Source organism: Aureococcus anophagefferens, assembly GCF_000186865.1.
Source record: "Aureococcus anophagefferens unplaced genomic scaffold AURANscaffold_1, whole genome shotgun sequence".
NCBI classification, from domain to species: domain Eukaryota; class Pelagophyceae; order Pelagomonadales; family Pelagomonadaceae; genus Aureococcus; species Aureococcus anophagefferens.
The window spans coordinates 2,880,981-2,894,097 of record NW_008705561.1 but is presented as its reverse complement, the minus strand read 5'-3'; the positions used below and the strand labels follow the sequence as shown (position 1 = coordinate 2,894,097).

The 13,117-nt window shown below is 67.6% G+C and overlaps 5 protein-coding genes across 5 annotated transcripts in view; 2 read left to right on the top strand and 3 right to left on the bottom strand.

Annotated features, from left to right (window-relative positions):
- The window catches only part of AURANDRAFT_60898 (hypothetical protein), a gene marked incomplete at both ends in the record, with an annotated part of 4,866 nt that extends 1,193 nt beyond the window's left edge, over window positions 1-3,673 (bottom strand). Inside the window, 4 exons of the mRNA XM_009034203.1 lie at window positions 893-1,330; window positions 1,525-2,247; window positions 2,417-2,420; window positions 2,466-3,673. Of these exons, the coding sequence (XP_009032451.1) occupies window positions 893-1,330; window positions 1,525-2,247; window positions 2,417-2,420; window positions 2,466-3,673 (2,373 nt within the window). The remainder of the gene's footprint in view (window positions 1-892; window positions 1,331-1,524; window positions 2,248-2,416; window positions 2,421-2,465) is intronic.
- Window positions 3,674-3,913: 240 nt separating this feature from the next.
- On the top strand, window positions 3,914-4,600 carry AURANDRAFT_18344 (hypothetical protein; the record flags this gene model as incomplete). The annotated part of the gene is made up of 1 exon (XM_009034300.1): window positions 3,914-4,600. One exon carries the CDS (start codon window positions 3,914-3,916, stop codon window positions 4,598-4,600), a length of 687 nt encoding a protein of 228 aa, XP_009032548.1.
- Window positions 4,601-5,319: 719 nt separating this feature from the next.
- On the bottom strand, window positions 5,320-5,493 carry AURANDRAFT_9635 (hypothetical protein; the record flags this gene model as incomplete). Its single annotated transcript, XM_009033906.1, has 1 exon — window positions 5,320-5,493. A coding segment is annotated over one exon (174 nt), but the record flags the coding sequence as incomplete, so codon positions are not given.
- An 877-nt stretch (window positions 5,494-6,370) lies between these two features.
- On the bottom strand, window positions 6,371-7,306 carry AURANDRAFT_52117 (hypothetical protein; the record flags this gene model as incomplete). Its single annotated transcript, XM_009034202.1, has 2 exons — window positions 6,371-6,872; window positions 7,020-7,306. 2 exons carry the CDS (start codon window positions 7,265-7,267, stop codon window positions 6,467-6,469), a joined length of 654 nt encoding a protein of 217 aa, XP_009032450.1.
- Window positions 7,307-8,085: 779 nt separating this feature from the next.
- AURANDRAFT_19388 (hypothetical protein) lies at window positions 8,086-8,376 on the top strand (the record flags this gene model as incomplete). Its single annotated transcript, XM_009034301.1, has 1 exon — window positions 8,086-8,376. A coding segment is annotated over one exon (291 nt), but the record flags the coding sequence as incomplete, so codon positions are not given.
- Window positions 8,377-13,117: the final 4,741 nt, after the last annotated feature.

The following is a 13,117-nucleotide window of genomic DNA, read 5'->3' as shown; positions in this document are numbered from 1 at the left end:
CGCGCGAGGCGCGCGATGATGGGGGGGGTTGCTCCGGCAAGGTCGGCGCGGTCGCGCGACGGCGGCGTCTAAAGTCACTCTTTTTCGCATGGTCCCAGACGTCCCGGCGAGCTACGCCCGCGTGAAGCAAGCTCTTTCTAACTCGACGAAATCACTGAAATATGCTCGAAAAAGGACCGCCTACGTACGAATACGCGCGTATACGCGCCAGCCATGCGCTGCGTATAGGCGCAGAACGGTCGCTTTTTGTGGTCGGGGCGACGCCCCATGACCCCTGGCGTCGCCCTGGACGGTTGGTCAGTGCCGGAGACGCAGTTTCGGTGTTGGTCCAAAATCCACCCTACGGGCCTCGTTCGTCCACCGCGCTCCTACGGACAAATCCGGCACAGTCCGAGTCGCCGATCTCGCCACCATCGATGGCGTTGGACATGCCCCTTGGTTTCCTAATCGACGGTACTATGAAGGTTCGATCACGCTCAAGATCGTGACTTTCGAGTACAGCGTCGCTGCGCTAGAGGGGTCGGCCGGGGCCCACTGGCGGAGCAACCCTGGGAGCAACCCCCCCCCGACACGATGGGCCGTCGATGCCGTCGGCGAGCAGAGCTCGTTTGGCCTTGCCACAGGCTCCGCCACGCGCGTCGTCCGATGGACAAGACCTTCCCGGCCTGCGCGGAGCTGCACAAGAAGTACCAGGAGTGCTTCAGCAAGCAGCCCTTCAAGTGGGGCACGGCGAGCGGCGCCGAGGAGGACGCCTGCGAGGAGCTCTTCGACGCCTTCAAGGAGTGCGTCGAGGAGTCGCTGGAGAAGAAGAAGGCGGCGAAGGAGGCGAAGCGATGATGCTGCGGAGCGCCGCGCGGCGCGCCGCGGCGGCGCGCGCGGCGGCGGCGCGGACGCGACCCGTCGCCGCGGCGTCGCGCGCGGCCTCGTCGTCCCGCGGCGGAACGCCGTCCGCCGCGCCGTCCCGCGGCGGGACGACGCCCGGCGCGCCGTCCTGCGGCGGGACCATGCCCGGCGCGTCGTCCGCCGCGTTCTGGGCGGACGCGCCGTCGTGGCGCCGCGCCGCGCGGAACACGACGCGGTGCCTCGTCGGCTGCAGCGTCGGCGACCTGTCCTGCCTCTGGCTGCTCGCGTCCGCCGCGCCGGAGCTCGGCGCGGCGCCGGCCATGGCCGCGTCCATGGCCTGCGGCGTCGCGACGTCCATGGCGCTCGAGACGTGGGTGCTCAGGGTCTGGGAGGGCTTCGCGAGCTGGACGACGGCGGCCTCGACGGCGGCGAACATGTCGCTGATCTCCATGCTGAGCATGGAGGGCGCGGAGAACGCCGTGTCGTACTACGCGACGGGCGGCGACATCTGCTCCGAGCACTTCTTCGCCTTCCTGCCCGCGTCGCTCGCCGCGGGCTTCCTCGCGCCGCTCCCCTACAACTACTTCATGCTCCGCAAGCACGGGCGGGCCTGCCACTAGCCTCGTAAGGCCGCCTTTGGGAATGCGCCCGCTGAAAACTTCCGAAGTCGTTACGCTAGACGGGGACGACGCGGCGGCGGCCGCCCCGCTTCCGCCGCGGCGGCTCTGGCTTGTAGGCGAGCTCGGCGCGGTCCTCGGCGCGGCGCTTGACCGCGTCGTTGAGGAGCCCCCAGTTGAGGCCGCTCCGCGCGGCCGTGTCCGCGGACGTGCGGAGGCCGGAGAGCGGGCGGTCGAACTGCGGCGCGGCCGCCTTGCGCGGCGCGCGCGGCGCGGCCGCGGCGAGGGCGTCGGCCGCCTGGGCGCGCATGAGGAGGTCGTCGAGCTCCGCCTCGCGCCGCGCCGCGGCGGCGTCGTCCGACGCGGCGGCCGCGTCCTCGAAGCCGCGGAAGCCGCCGCGCCGCTGCCGCCGCCGCGCGAGGAGCACGAATCCCGCGAAGTCGATTGCGCCGTAGTCGTCGCCGAAGGTGTCGACGTCGTCGCGCAGCTGGTGCGCGTCGAGGGGCTCGCCGTAGAAGCGGTGCAGCGCCTCGAGCTTCGCGTAGTCCAGCGCGTTCGCGTCGTCGTGGTCGAACTGCAAAAAGACGTCGACGAGCTTGCTCGGCTTCTGCTTCTTGGTGACCCACGACTTGGCCCGCCCGACGACGGGCTTCTTCGCGGCCTGCATGATCGCCGCGACGGACTTTTGCACCATCATGAGCTTCTTGGTTTTCTGCTTGAGGAGGGGCTGCTTGGCCGTGCGGTGGAAGCCGGCTTTGAGCTGGGGCGGCGCGACGGGCTCGGCGACCTGCAGGATCACGGGCCGGGCGATGGGGTTCATTCTGGTCTCTCTGTTGCTTGGAGCTGGTTGGGTTTCGTGTCTGGTCTCTGTGTTGCTTGGAGCTGGTTGGGTTTCGTGGTGATGCCATGGCCATCGGCCAGGAATTCCTGCCGGCCGCCTCGGGAATGATTCTTACGGTGCTGCAACTTGGGCGCGCGTAAAAACAAGTGTAAAAACCGAGTTACCTCGCGCGGCCGCGCTTGCGGAGCTTCGGGTTGGAGATGGCGCGGTTCTCGACGGCGAGGTCGCGCGTCGTCGCGTGGATCGCGTTGGCCTGGACGATCTCGATCCAGCTGTCGCCGTGGAAGGAGCGCGTCTTCTCCGACTGGAGCTTGAACCAGTTCCGCGCGGGCACGGACGCCCAGTGGAGGCTGCCCTCCTCGGGCCCGAGGGAGCCGCGGACCGGGTGGAGGCTGCCGCTGTTGTAGTCCGTCCGCGACAGGGGCACGTGGTAGACGCGGGACCGGCGGCCCTCGGCGTGCGCCACGGACGACCCGTAGGCCGCGTCGCGGCGCGCCGCCGCGCCGGCGGACGTGAGGGCGTGGCGCGCGTCCGGGCCCGGCTCGCTGCACGACGACACGGAGAAGGAGGGCAGCACGGGGTCGTCCTTGTACGCGTGCGTCGCCGTCGGCCACTTGGGCCGGTGGTAGACGCGCGGCGCGCGGAGCAGGTCGTCGCGGTAGCCCGGCCGCGTCGCCTCGAGGGCCGCCTTGTAGGGCGACGCGGCGAAGGCGACGCCGAGCGTGTAGGTGCAGTGCGCGTCGCCGACGGCGTCGTACGCGGGCAAGGGAGGCCCGAGCGTGCGGCCGTTCCAGTGGGTCTCGCGCTCCGCGAGGGTCATGGGCGCCGCCCGCCGCGCCTCGCGCCGCTTCCAGGCGGCGACGGCCTCGGCCATGGTCCGCGGCTTCATGGGGCCCGTGAGCGGGCGGCCGTGCTGGCGGCTCCGGCTCCGGCTCCGCACGGCGCGGACGACGCGCGCCGCGTTGTTTCCGAGATAGGTCTCGACGATGGGGTCGAGCTGCGTGCGGCCGTCCGGCAGCGCCATGCGCGCCTCGTCCTTCTCGGACGCGAACGTCACGCCCGGCGCCGCCTCCCGCCAGTCGAGCGCCGCCGTCCAGCGCCGGCTCGCGTTCGTGTCGCCGAAGGACGACCAGGCCCAGGGGTCCCGCGTCGCCACCGATGGTTCCACGACGGCGAGGGCCGTCGACGGCGCCGGCGCCGCCGCCGGCGCCTCGAAGCGGAAGGTGACGCCCAGCGACGCGACGCGCGCCGCGACCATGCCCAGGCGGAACTCGAGGCGGCCCGCCGCCTCGTCGACGACGCCGCGCGTCGCGCGCGCGGCGACGCCCGAACAGACATCGAAGACGGCCGCGCCCAGGGCGGCGTCGGCCATCGTGCGGAGCCTCTCGACAACGCGGGGCTGCCTTGATACTTGTTGAAGCCTTCGGCTCGCTGTGATACGCGAGCCTGGATACGTTGGTTGGCGTCGTTTCTGTCGTCACCTTGAATCACCGCGAGCATCACCGCGAAATCCTCAACACCAAACTCGCATGCGGGCTGCGATCTCGCGCTGCTAGATCAGCGAGCCGAGGGCTTGTGGCAGCAGCACTCGAGCCCCGCTCTCCCCTGGTGCATGCGCAACACGCTGCGCCTCGCCGCCCTCGTCGTTGGCGTTCGGCGCGCCTCGAGCATGGCCGCGCTCGCGTCGAAGAAGCCAGCGCTCACCTTCGTCACGGGCAACGCCAAAAAGCTCGAGGAGGTGACGGCCATCCTCAACGCCGGAACGCCGCTGCCCTTCGCCATCGGCAACCGCGCCCTGGACCTGCCCGAGCTCCAGGGCGAGCCCGAGGACATCGCGCGGGAGAAGTGCGTCCTCGCCGCGGCCGCCGCCGGGGGCGCCGTCATGTGCGAGGACACGCTCCTCTGCTTCGACGCCTTGAACGGCCTGCCCGGTCCCTACATCAAGTGGTTCCTGCAGAAGACGGGCCACGCGGGCCTCAACAACCTCCTGGCGGCCTACGACGACAAGGGGGCCTACGCGCAGTGTTTGTTCGCGCTCTGCGCGGGCCCCGGCGCGCCCGTGCGCTTGTTCGACGGACGGACGCGGGGCGCGATCGTGCCCGCGCGCGGGCCGACGGACTTCGGCTGGGACCCCGTCTTCGAGCCCGCGGAGAGCGGCGGGCTCACCTACGCCGAGATGGACAAGGCCGCGAAGAACGCCATCTCGCACCGCGGCCGCGCGCTCGCGCAGCTCCGGACCTGGCTCGCGGACCACGCGGCCGAGTTCGCCGACGAGATCGCGGCGGCGGCGGGTAAGTGAGGTAAGGTGCGTTCGCCGCGCCGTGACACACATGCTAGCTTGGATTGAATTTAGACCTTGCTCGGCGGCGGGGATCGCGGGGGCGGGGGCATATCGCTGCCCGCCCGGCGGGGGTCCCCGGCGGCGACGCGCGCGCGGCCGTGCTTGGCGCCGCGCGCGGGAGTTTCCTTTGTGTCATCGTCGCCCGCGACGTCGCGGGCGGCGGGAAGGGGGGGGATCTCGGGGGGGAGTCAGTGCGACTCGAGCGCGAAGCCGCCGAGGCGCGAGTAGCGGCTGTCGTCGAGGCGCGCCTCGGGCGTCGTCGCCGCGGAGACGACGGGGCAGCCCAAGGGCGCCGGCAGCAGCGGCGCGGCGACGCGGGGCGACGACGAGGCGAGGAGCGGGCTCACGGCGACGGCGGCCCGCTTCGACGATTCCGCCGCGGCGGCGAGCTCGTCGTCGTCCTCGCTCGACGACGACCGGCCGCGCTTCCGCGAGTCGTCGCAGTCGGGCCGGTGGAGGTCGTCGAGGCTGCCCGACGCGCTCAGGGACGAGCTCGCGGCCTCGTCGCCCGACTCGTCGGGCCGGACGTGCGCCTTCGCGCCCTCGACGAGCTTCGCGGCCGCGGTGAGGAGCGCGAAGCCCTCGGTGGCGTCGAGGGCCTCGAGGGTCGCGCAGTCCCGCGTCGCCGCCGGCGGGCCCTCGCCCTCGTCGTCGCTCTCGCCGAGGCTCCGGAGGCTGTTCGTCGACGCCGTCCGCCGGAGCTTCTTGAAGTATTTCTGCGCGTGGGACCGCACCTGGATGACCGTGCGCGTGCCGACGTGCTCCGCGATGCGGATCCACTTGCGCCGCCCGAAGCGCTGGAGGCCGTCGACGAAGCGCGCGTGCTCCGCGGCGGACCACCGGCCGCTCTCGAGGTTCGCGCTCGACTCGCCCCGCGCGGGCGCCTCCGGCTCGTCGACGCCGTCGTCGTCGTTGGACGCGGCCCGCAGGCGCTCCGGCTCGGGGTCCCCCTCCTCCGAGCCGCCGGACACCACGGCGGCGTCCTCGGCTTCAACGGTGGTGGCTGCTTTTACGTACTTGACGCAGTCCTCGTCGCTGCTGTTGTCGTGGGTCGTTGTGGCGAGCTCGGGCATTGTGGCTGTCGTGTGCAGACGTTTTTGGCAGTCCGTGCGTCTCTGTCGCGGGTGCGGTTGATGCTCAACTTCGGATCCACAGGCGCCGCGTATGGCGGCGCACAATCTGAGTCTGACGTCTAGGGCCTCAAGTTCAAACTGAAGGCGGTGAAGCCGAGAATCCATCACAAACGCCTCCACAACTTTCCTCGAACGTCGCGACCGTCGTCGTCGAAGCACGGCGCCAGCGTTTGCGGAACTCCTCACACCCGCGGCGACCCGCTCCTCAGGCCCCTCCGCGACACGCTGCCGCCGCGCGGCGGCCCATGGGCCACTTGCTGCGGCGTCGAGCAGCCGCTCGGCGCGCGTCGTGCGGCGCCGGCGGGCCGCCGGCGTCAGCGCGAACTCGATGACGACGGACAACGGCGAGCCGGGGATCCACATGTCGTGGTCGAGCGTGATGGCCACGGACGCGAGCCTGAGCGCCGGCGCAAAGTACGTGCCGAGGGGGTACCGGTCGCGCCGCGGGCCGAGGCGCTCGAGCTTGCTCGTGTGGCGCGCCGTTGTCGACGATCGTGATCTCGCCCACGGCCCGGACGCCGTCGGGCATGATGCCGCCCAGCGCCGCGATGACGCCGTCGGCCTCCAGAGCTCGCGTCCCCGCTCCCAAAAAAAGGCGGTACTAGAACTTAATAGAGAGAGCGGGGGAACTCAAAGGGAGGAGGAGAAAAGAGGGATGCCGCGGCCCGACCGCGGCGCCGGGTACCGCCGCCTAGCCGACGAGGAGGTTCGTGTCGTCCGTGAACTTGTAGGGCGGGATCTCGAGGTTGAGCGGCGCGGGCCCCTTGCGGATGCGGCCGGAGACGTCGTAGTGGGAGCCGTGGCAGGGGCAGAACCAGCCGCCGTAGTCGCCGGCGTTGGCGATGGGCACGCAGCCCAGGTGCGTGCAGATGCCCATGACGACGAGCCACTCGGACGTGTCGACGCGCTCGCTGTCGAGCTGGGGGTCGCGGAGCTCGTCGAGGGTCACGGCCTCGGACTGGGCGATCTCCTCGGCCGTGCGGTGGCGGATGAAGACGGGCTTGCCGCGCCACTTGACCGTGATCGTCTGCCCCTCCTCGACGGCGCCGACGTCGAACTCGGCGCTCGCGAGCGCGAGCACGTCCTTGGACGCGGACCTGCGGGCACGCGGGGGGGTCGGCGCGGGGCGGCGCGCGGGGCCTTCCCTCGACGGCGCGGGGCGGCCGCTCCCCCCCCAAATCCAGCCGCGTTCCGCGGCCGGCAGGCGGGGCCGCCGGTTCGAAACCCGGACGCCGAACGCGCACATCGTCGCGATGAATTTGAGCGCCCCGATGCGCACGGCCGACGCGTAGATGAACTTGTTCGACCCCATGACGAGGTACGTGAAGCCCCGGTTCTCCGCGGCGCCGCTCGTCGTCTTCGCGATGCGGTCCTTCTTAAACCCGTAGTCGAAGGACCCGAGCTCGGAGCTCGGCGCCGCCACGCTCGACAGCGGCCGCGCGAGGCTCCTGCCCACGCCCAGGCGGGCGCCCATCGCTCGCAGGCCCAGCATCTTGACGGCGCGGATCGCCCTGGGCACCCAGATGCTCGTCTTCTGTTCTACGGCCGGCCCCGCCGGGACACGGGGCGGCCGCCCCGGGCGGCGCCCGCACACGTCGTCGTCGCGCCTGCCACAGACGTCGCAGCGGCAGGCGTGGGGGACATCGTTTTTCGCCTTACCGCCGCCCACGTCGCGCACAAGCCTGCTCGCCAACAACAAACAGGCACGACCGCGCGGCCCACGATCCCCTAGTTATGGCAAGTTTCCACAAAAACTCGAGGCCCGTTGGGGGGAATTGGCTTGTAAAATGACCAAAGTTTGTTCATATCCAACCAGAAGTTAATAATTAAACAACACTGGTTATTTTATGACATGATGTTAAAATTTTTGAGATCATCTGTATAAGGGAATGATGCGGTTTTTGTATAATTCCACGCTGTATTCACCGCTAAAGCGCGACCCTTTCTGGATAAGGGAATGAGATGTATTTGTATAATTCCACGCTGTATTCACCGCTAAAGCGCGACCCTTTCTGGATAAGGGAATGAGTTGTATTTGGTATATTCTATAAGTCTTGTAATAAATTTATTTTTTTTTCGAATTTTTTTAATTTTATTTTGAAAAACGTCTGTAAAAAGGAAGAGATTGTTGATTTGGATGTGTTATATAAGGAGTTGTAGCAATATTCCCTTTTAAAAAACTGAAATCCTGGAATATCAAAACACTTCCGAAAACTTGAATGGCAATTCCACGCTGTATTCACCGCTAAAGCGCGACCCTTTCTGGATAAGGGAATGAGATGTATTTTGTATATTATATAATTATTGTATGAAGATATTTCTAAATGGGATGTTTCTAATGTAAAAAAAATGAATTATGTATTTGCTGCATGTGAAAAATTCAATCAACCTATTGGTAATTGGGATGTTTCTAATGTTACTGAAATGATAGGTATGTTTTCGGACGCTGAATGTTTTAATCAATATATTGGTGATTGGAATGTTTCTAATGTGACTAATATGAAAAATATGTTCTATCAAGCGGAGGCTTTCAATCAAGATATATCTAATTGGAATGTTTCTAATGTGATAAATATGGAATTGATGTTATTAGGTGTTTAGAGTGCATGCTGATTCCTGCCGGATGGAGGTGTCATTGCCCAGGAGGAAATCATAGTAATTCTGATGGGGAAGTTTTTATTAGGGAATTTGTCCCGGACTTTCCAAAAAACAGATGTTGAAGTGTCATTTCCTGTTTTAGTCCTATTAGGTAGGTTTTTTTTTATGTTTTAGGTTTGTGAGTTTTTCTTTGTGACCATCACAAAACCTTATAAAAGACCAAATAATATTTAACCAAACCTGATATAAAACTGACCGCGATTTTTGAAGGTAAACATTACTTCACCAAAAGTGGTTAAATTTTTTAAAATTTTAGGAAACTCGCTAAAAAATCATTAAAAAGTGGTTGTTAAAATGTAAATTTTTAAAAAGGACGTTGGTGTAAAAAAATCCTTATAAAATTTGCGAAAAAAAACCGAGATGTGTTAAAAAATAACCGAAAATGTGCTTGTTCTTGACTAAGGGGTCATTTCCGTGTAAGGTAAAATTTGAACTTTGTCCTTAATATGTGGATTAACTCCGTTGGGGCAGCCCCTGGAACGATGGCGTCGCGGCGTGGTCGCGCCCCGTACGCGCCGCAGACCGAGCCGAGCCCAGCGCCAGAACAGCAGCTGTCGTCGACATCGCGCAGCCACACGCTGGCGGCGTACGCGCTGGGCATCGTCACCGGCGCACTGCTGGTGTGCGTGCTGCGGGGCTCCCAGCCGCTGCAGCCCGCGCCGCCGCCTCCGGTCGTCGCGGCGTCCGCGGACGTCGCCGCCGCCACGCCGCACGGTGCGACGCCGCCTCGGATCGCGCCGCCACCGGCGTCGCGAACGGCGGCCTCGGACCTCGCGGCGCCGCCGCGCGCCGCGTCGCCCGAGGCGCAGCCGCCGTCGGCGTGCGCGGCGCGCGCGGCGGCGGCGAACGCGGACCCGCACCCGCTCGCCTCGGCGACGCCGGTCGTCTACGGCGACGCCGCGGCGGCGGCGAAGGCGCCGCCGGCGCCCCGCGTCTTCCCGCCGCGGACGCCGACGGCGCTCGTCGGCGCGGCCCCGCGTCCCGCACGTAGACTTCCGCGGGAGAGCGCCTCGCAGGCGCGGACTTCGACCCGCCCATCGTCGTCAAGTGCGCGCGCGGCGGCTGCGCGGAGGCGCTCCAGCGGTGCCGCGAGGAGGCCGGCTGCGCGGGCGCGGTACTCAACGCGAAGAAGACCATGGCGACGCTCAAGCGGCCCCCGGCCTGGGCGCGGGACCCCGTCGGCGGCTTCGCCTGGTGGGCCCGGGCCAGGTGCGAGGCGATCCGCGACGGCGCGCTGTCGCGCGACGACGGAGACGCGCCGAAGCGGTGGCGCGGCTCGAGCTGCGACGAGTACATCGCCGGCGACCTCGTGCCGTCCCGTCCCGGCGTCGCCGCGTGCCGACCCCCGCATGTTTCAAAAACCATCGACCGCAGGTCCGCGCCGCCGCCGCTCGTCGAGGACGCGGCGGCGCGCCTCGCGGACCCGCGCGCGCTGCCCGCCGGCGGCGGCGCCCGACGGCGCCGGCGCGCGCCCCGACGAAACACCGGCAGGTCGTCGTCGACGTCGGCGTCCACAACGGCGCGGACACGGCGGCCTACCTGCGCGGCGCGGCGCGGGACGGAATTTTTTTGAAAAAGGACACGCGCGCCCTCCACAGGCGCCACGGCTTCGGCGTCGTGGGCCTCGAGGCGAACGACGGCCTGCTGCGCCAGGCGCGGCGCCACCCCGTCGTCGCGCTCGCCGCCGCGCACGGCCGCGCGGACCTCCGGCTCGTCGCCGTCGCGCCGCCCGGCGGCGGCGACGGGTCCTGGGCGCCGCGCGCGCCCCACGTCGACTTCGCCGTGAACAAGGACAACCCGGAGATGTCGAGCAGCACGCTCTCCTGCGACGAGCAGCGCAGGCGCGGCAACAGCTGCGCGAGCGCGCGCGTCAACACGACCACGTGCGCGGCCGTCGTCGGCTCGCTCTGCGGCGCGTGCTACTACTTGAAGGTCGACATCGAGGGCTTCGACCAGGTCTGCATCGACTCCCTGGCGCGCGTGCCCTTCCCGCACCGGCCGCTCTACGTCTCCGCGGAGGACCAGGCCGCGCTCGATTCGCTCGAGCACCTCGGCTACGGGGGCTTCAAGCTCGTGCCGCACCTCATGTGGTCCGTCGCCGACGACGAGCACCTGCCCGTGGCCGCGCTGGGCTTCGAGGCCACGGCGACGAAAGCGGGGCTCAGGCGCGGCGCGCGGTCGCCCGACTGGCGGTCGCCGGACTCCGTGCGCCGCGACTACCGCTTCGGCAAGCCCGCGCGCGAGGCCGGCGGCGAGCAGAGCGACCTCTACGCCTGCCGCCGCGACGTCTGCGGGGGGGTCGTCGACTGGCCCGCGGACCCGTAAGAGGGAACGCCCGAGGGCGGCGCGTCGCGTCGTCGGCCGGACTCCGCGGCCGGCGGCACGACTCGGGACTACGTCTACGTTGAACTTCAAGCTGAAAACGGAAAACTGCAGCGACGCGTCGTCGAGGGCTTGCTCTCCGCGCCAGCCATCACGGCCGTGGAAGTCGTCTAGTCTCTCGGCTGGCGTCGCCACCGGCACGATGAAGGGCACGAACCAGTCGGAGCGATGCCGATGGGAGTTCGGCGGCGGCGAGGGTGCGTGGCGCGCGCGCGCGGCGCCCCCCAGACCCGCAACGTAGGCACGGGCCGCTTCGACCGCGGCGAGAAGATCGCGGACGCCGGGGCGATCACGCTCGTGGACCCCGTGCAGCAGGGCGACATCGAGACGCACTCGCTCTACGGCGCGGCGACGCCGAACGCGCGGAAGCGGCGTCCCCGGAGTTCGCGCCGCGCGCGTCCGAGGCGAAACTTTCTCAGGTCGGCTCCGCGTGGGCGCTGCCGCGGAACCACCCGCTCTGGGCGCCCATGGACTTCGAGGTCAAGGAGCTCGAGGCGGAGACGGAGCGCGAGCGCCTCGAGAAGATCAAGAAGTTCGAGCCGCCCGAGGTCGAGCGGCGCCAGCTGACGCCGGCCGAGATCGCGGAGGTCCGCGTCAAGAACATGGAGTACTTCCACCGCCAGCAGAAGCTCAAGAAGGGCCGCGGGGCCGACGGCCGCGTCGAGTTCATACCGGCCTTGAAGTTCGAGGGCCGCATGAAGGGCTACTACTTCGGCCGCGGCGACGGCGGCGAGGAGCAGCTGGGCCACGATAAGAACAAGACGAAGATCGAGACCCAGGACGGCCAGAGCGGCATGAACCTCGGCTACTACATCGACTACGCCCAGATGCGCCACCTCATGCAGATGGACATCGGCGACCGCTGCGAGGCGCGCTACAAGAAGGTGCGGAACTACTTCAACGGCATGGTCGTCGGCATCCACGACGAGGACTGCACCTACGACATCCGCTTCCAGCACGGCCACGTGGAGCTGAAGATCCCCGCGGAGCACGTGCGCAAGAAGGAGTGGGTCGGCAAGATCAAGGAGGGCGAGGGCATCTCGCGGTCCCTCAAAGCCGCGAACCCGATCATGGAGAAGAAGGACGTGACCGTGGAGTGGTACGAGCAGCTGCTGGCCTGGGAGCAGGGCAAGATCGACGTGCCCCAGGCGCCCGAGGGGTTGTTCAAGGGCGCGGCGCCGGGCGCGCGGAGCGGCGACGGCGCGCCGAACCCGATGGCGCTGCTCGAGATGATGTCCGTCGCGGACGGCGGGCTGACGCCCGAGGCGGACGACGACGATTTCATCGGCAGCGACGACGACCTGCCCGTGCTCTCCCTGGGCCTCGACGGCCTCGGGGGCGGCGACGGCGAGACGGCCGCGAGCGACGACGACAAGGTCATCGAGGAGACGCGCGAGGAACGGGAGCAGCGCGAGCTCGAGGAGGCCGAGGAGTGGGAGCGGCAGAAGAACAGCGGCTGGCGCCAGTACAAGCTCCCGCCGCGGCCCGCGACGGGCCCGGCCAAGTCCGCGGAGGACGACGCGAAAGAGGCGGAGGCCGCGACGCAGCTCGCGCTGCTCACCGTCGAGGACGTCGTCAAGAGCGGCCACATCTGGAAGACGGACACCGACGAGTACAAGAAGTTCTGGGACTGGGACGAGTGGCCCCACCGCCCCGGCGCGCCGACGCACCGGGCCTACTACGACGCGCAGGGCGAGCCCGCGTCCGACGACGAGCGGAACGCGACCAAGGAGAAGCCCTACCTGCTCAACGGCGACATCTCCGTGAAGAAGTGGATCGAGCGCGAGGCGCCCCGCGACGGGCCGAACCGGCGGCCCACGGCGGGCTGCCTCGTCGTCTGCCACATCATCATGTCGCGCCTCGACGGCACGGTCTGCCAGAGCTCGTACGACGAGGACTACCAGACCCAAAAGGTCGAGCCGGAGAAATTACGCCTCTTCTGCGACGAGGACCACAACGGCGTGCCCCGCTCCAAAAAGTACCTCCAGGGCCTCCACGAGGGCCTCGCGTCCATGCGCGTCGGCGAGCTCGCGCACTTCGTCATGGTGCCCGAGAAGACCTTCGGCCGCAAGGGCCGCTACCCGGCCGTGCCGGGCTACTCCAAGGAGTCGCCCCGGGGCACCTGGCTCCGCTTCGAGGTCGACCTGTTGTCGTGCGAGCTCCAGGACGAGGACGTCACGGGCAAGGAGCTCGTGGACCCGAATTCGTTCTCGCTGCTCCAGCGGCCGGACGGCTACGACTGGAACGGCATGGACCACGCGACGATGAACCCCTTCCGCAACGAGAAGCAGTGCTCCTGGTG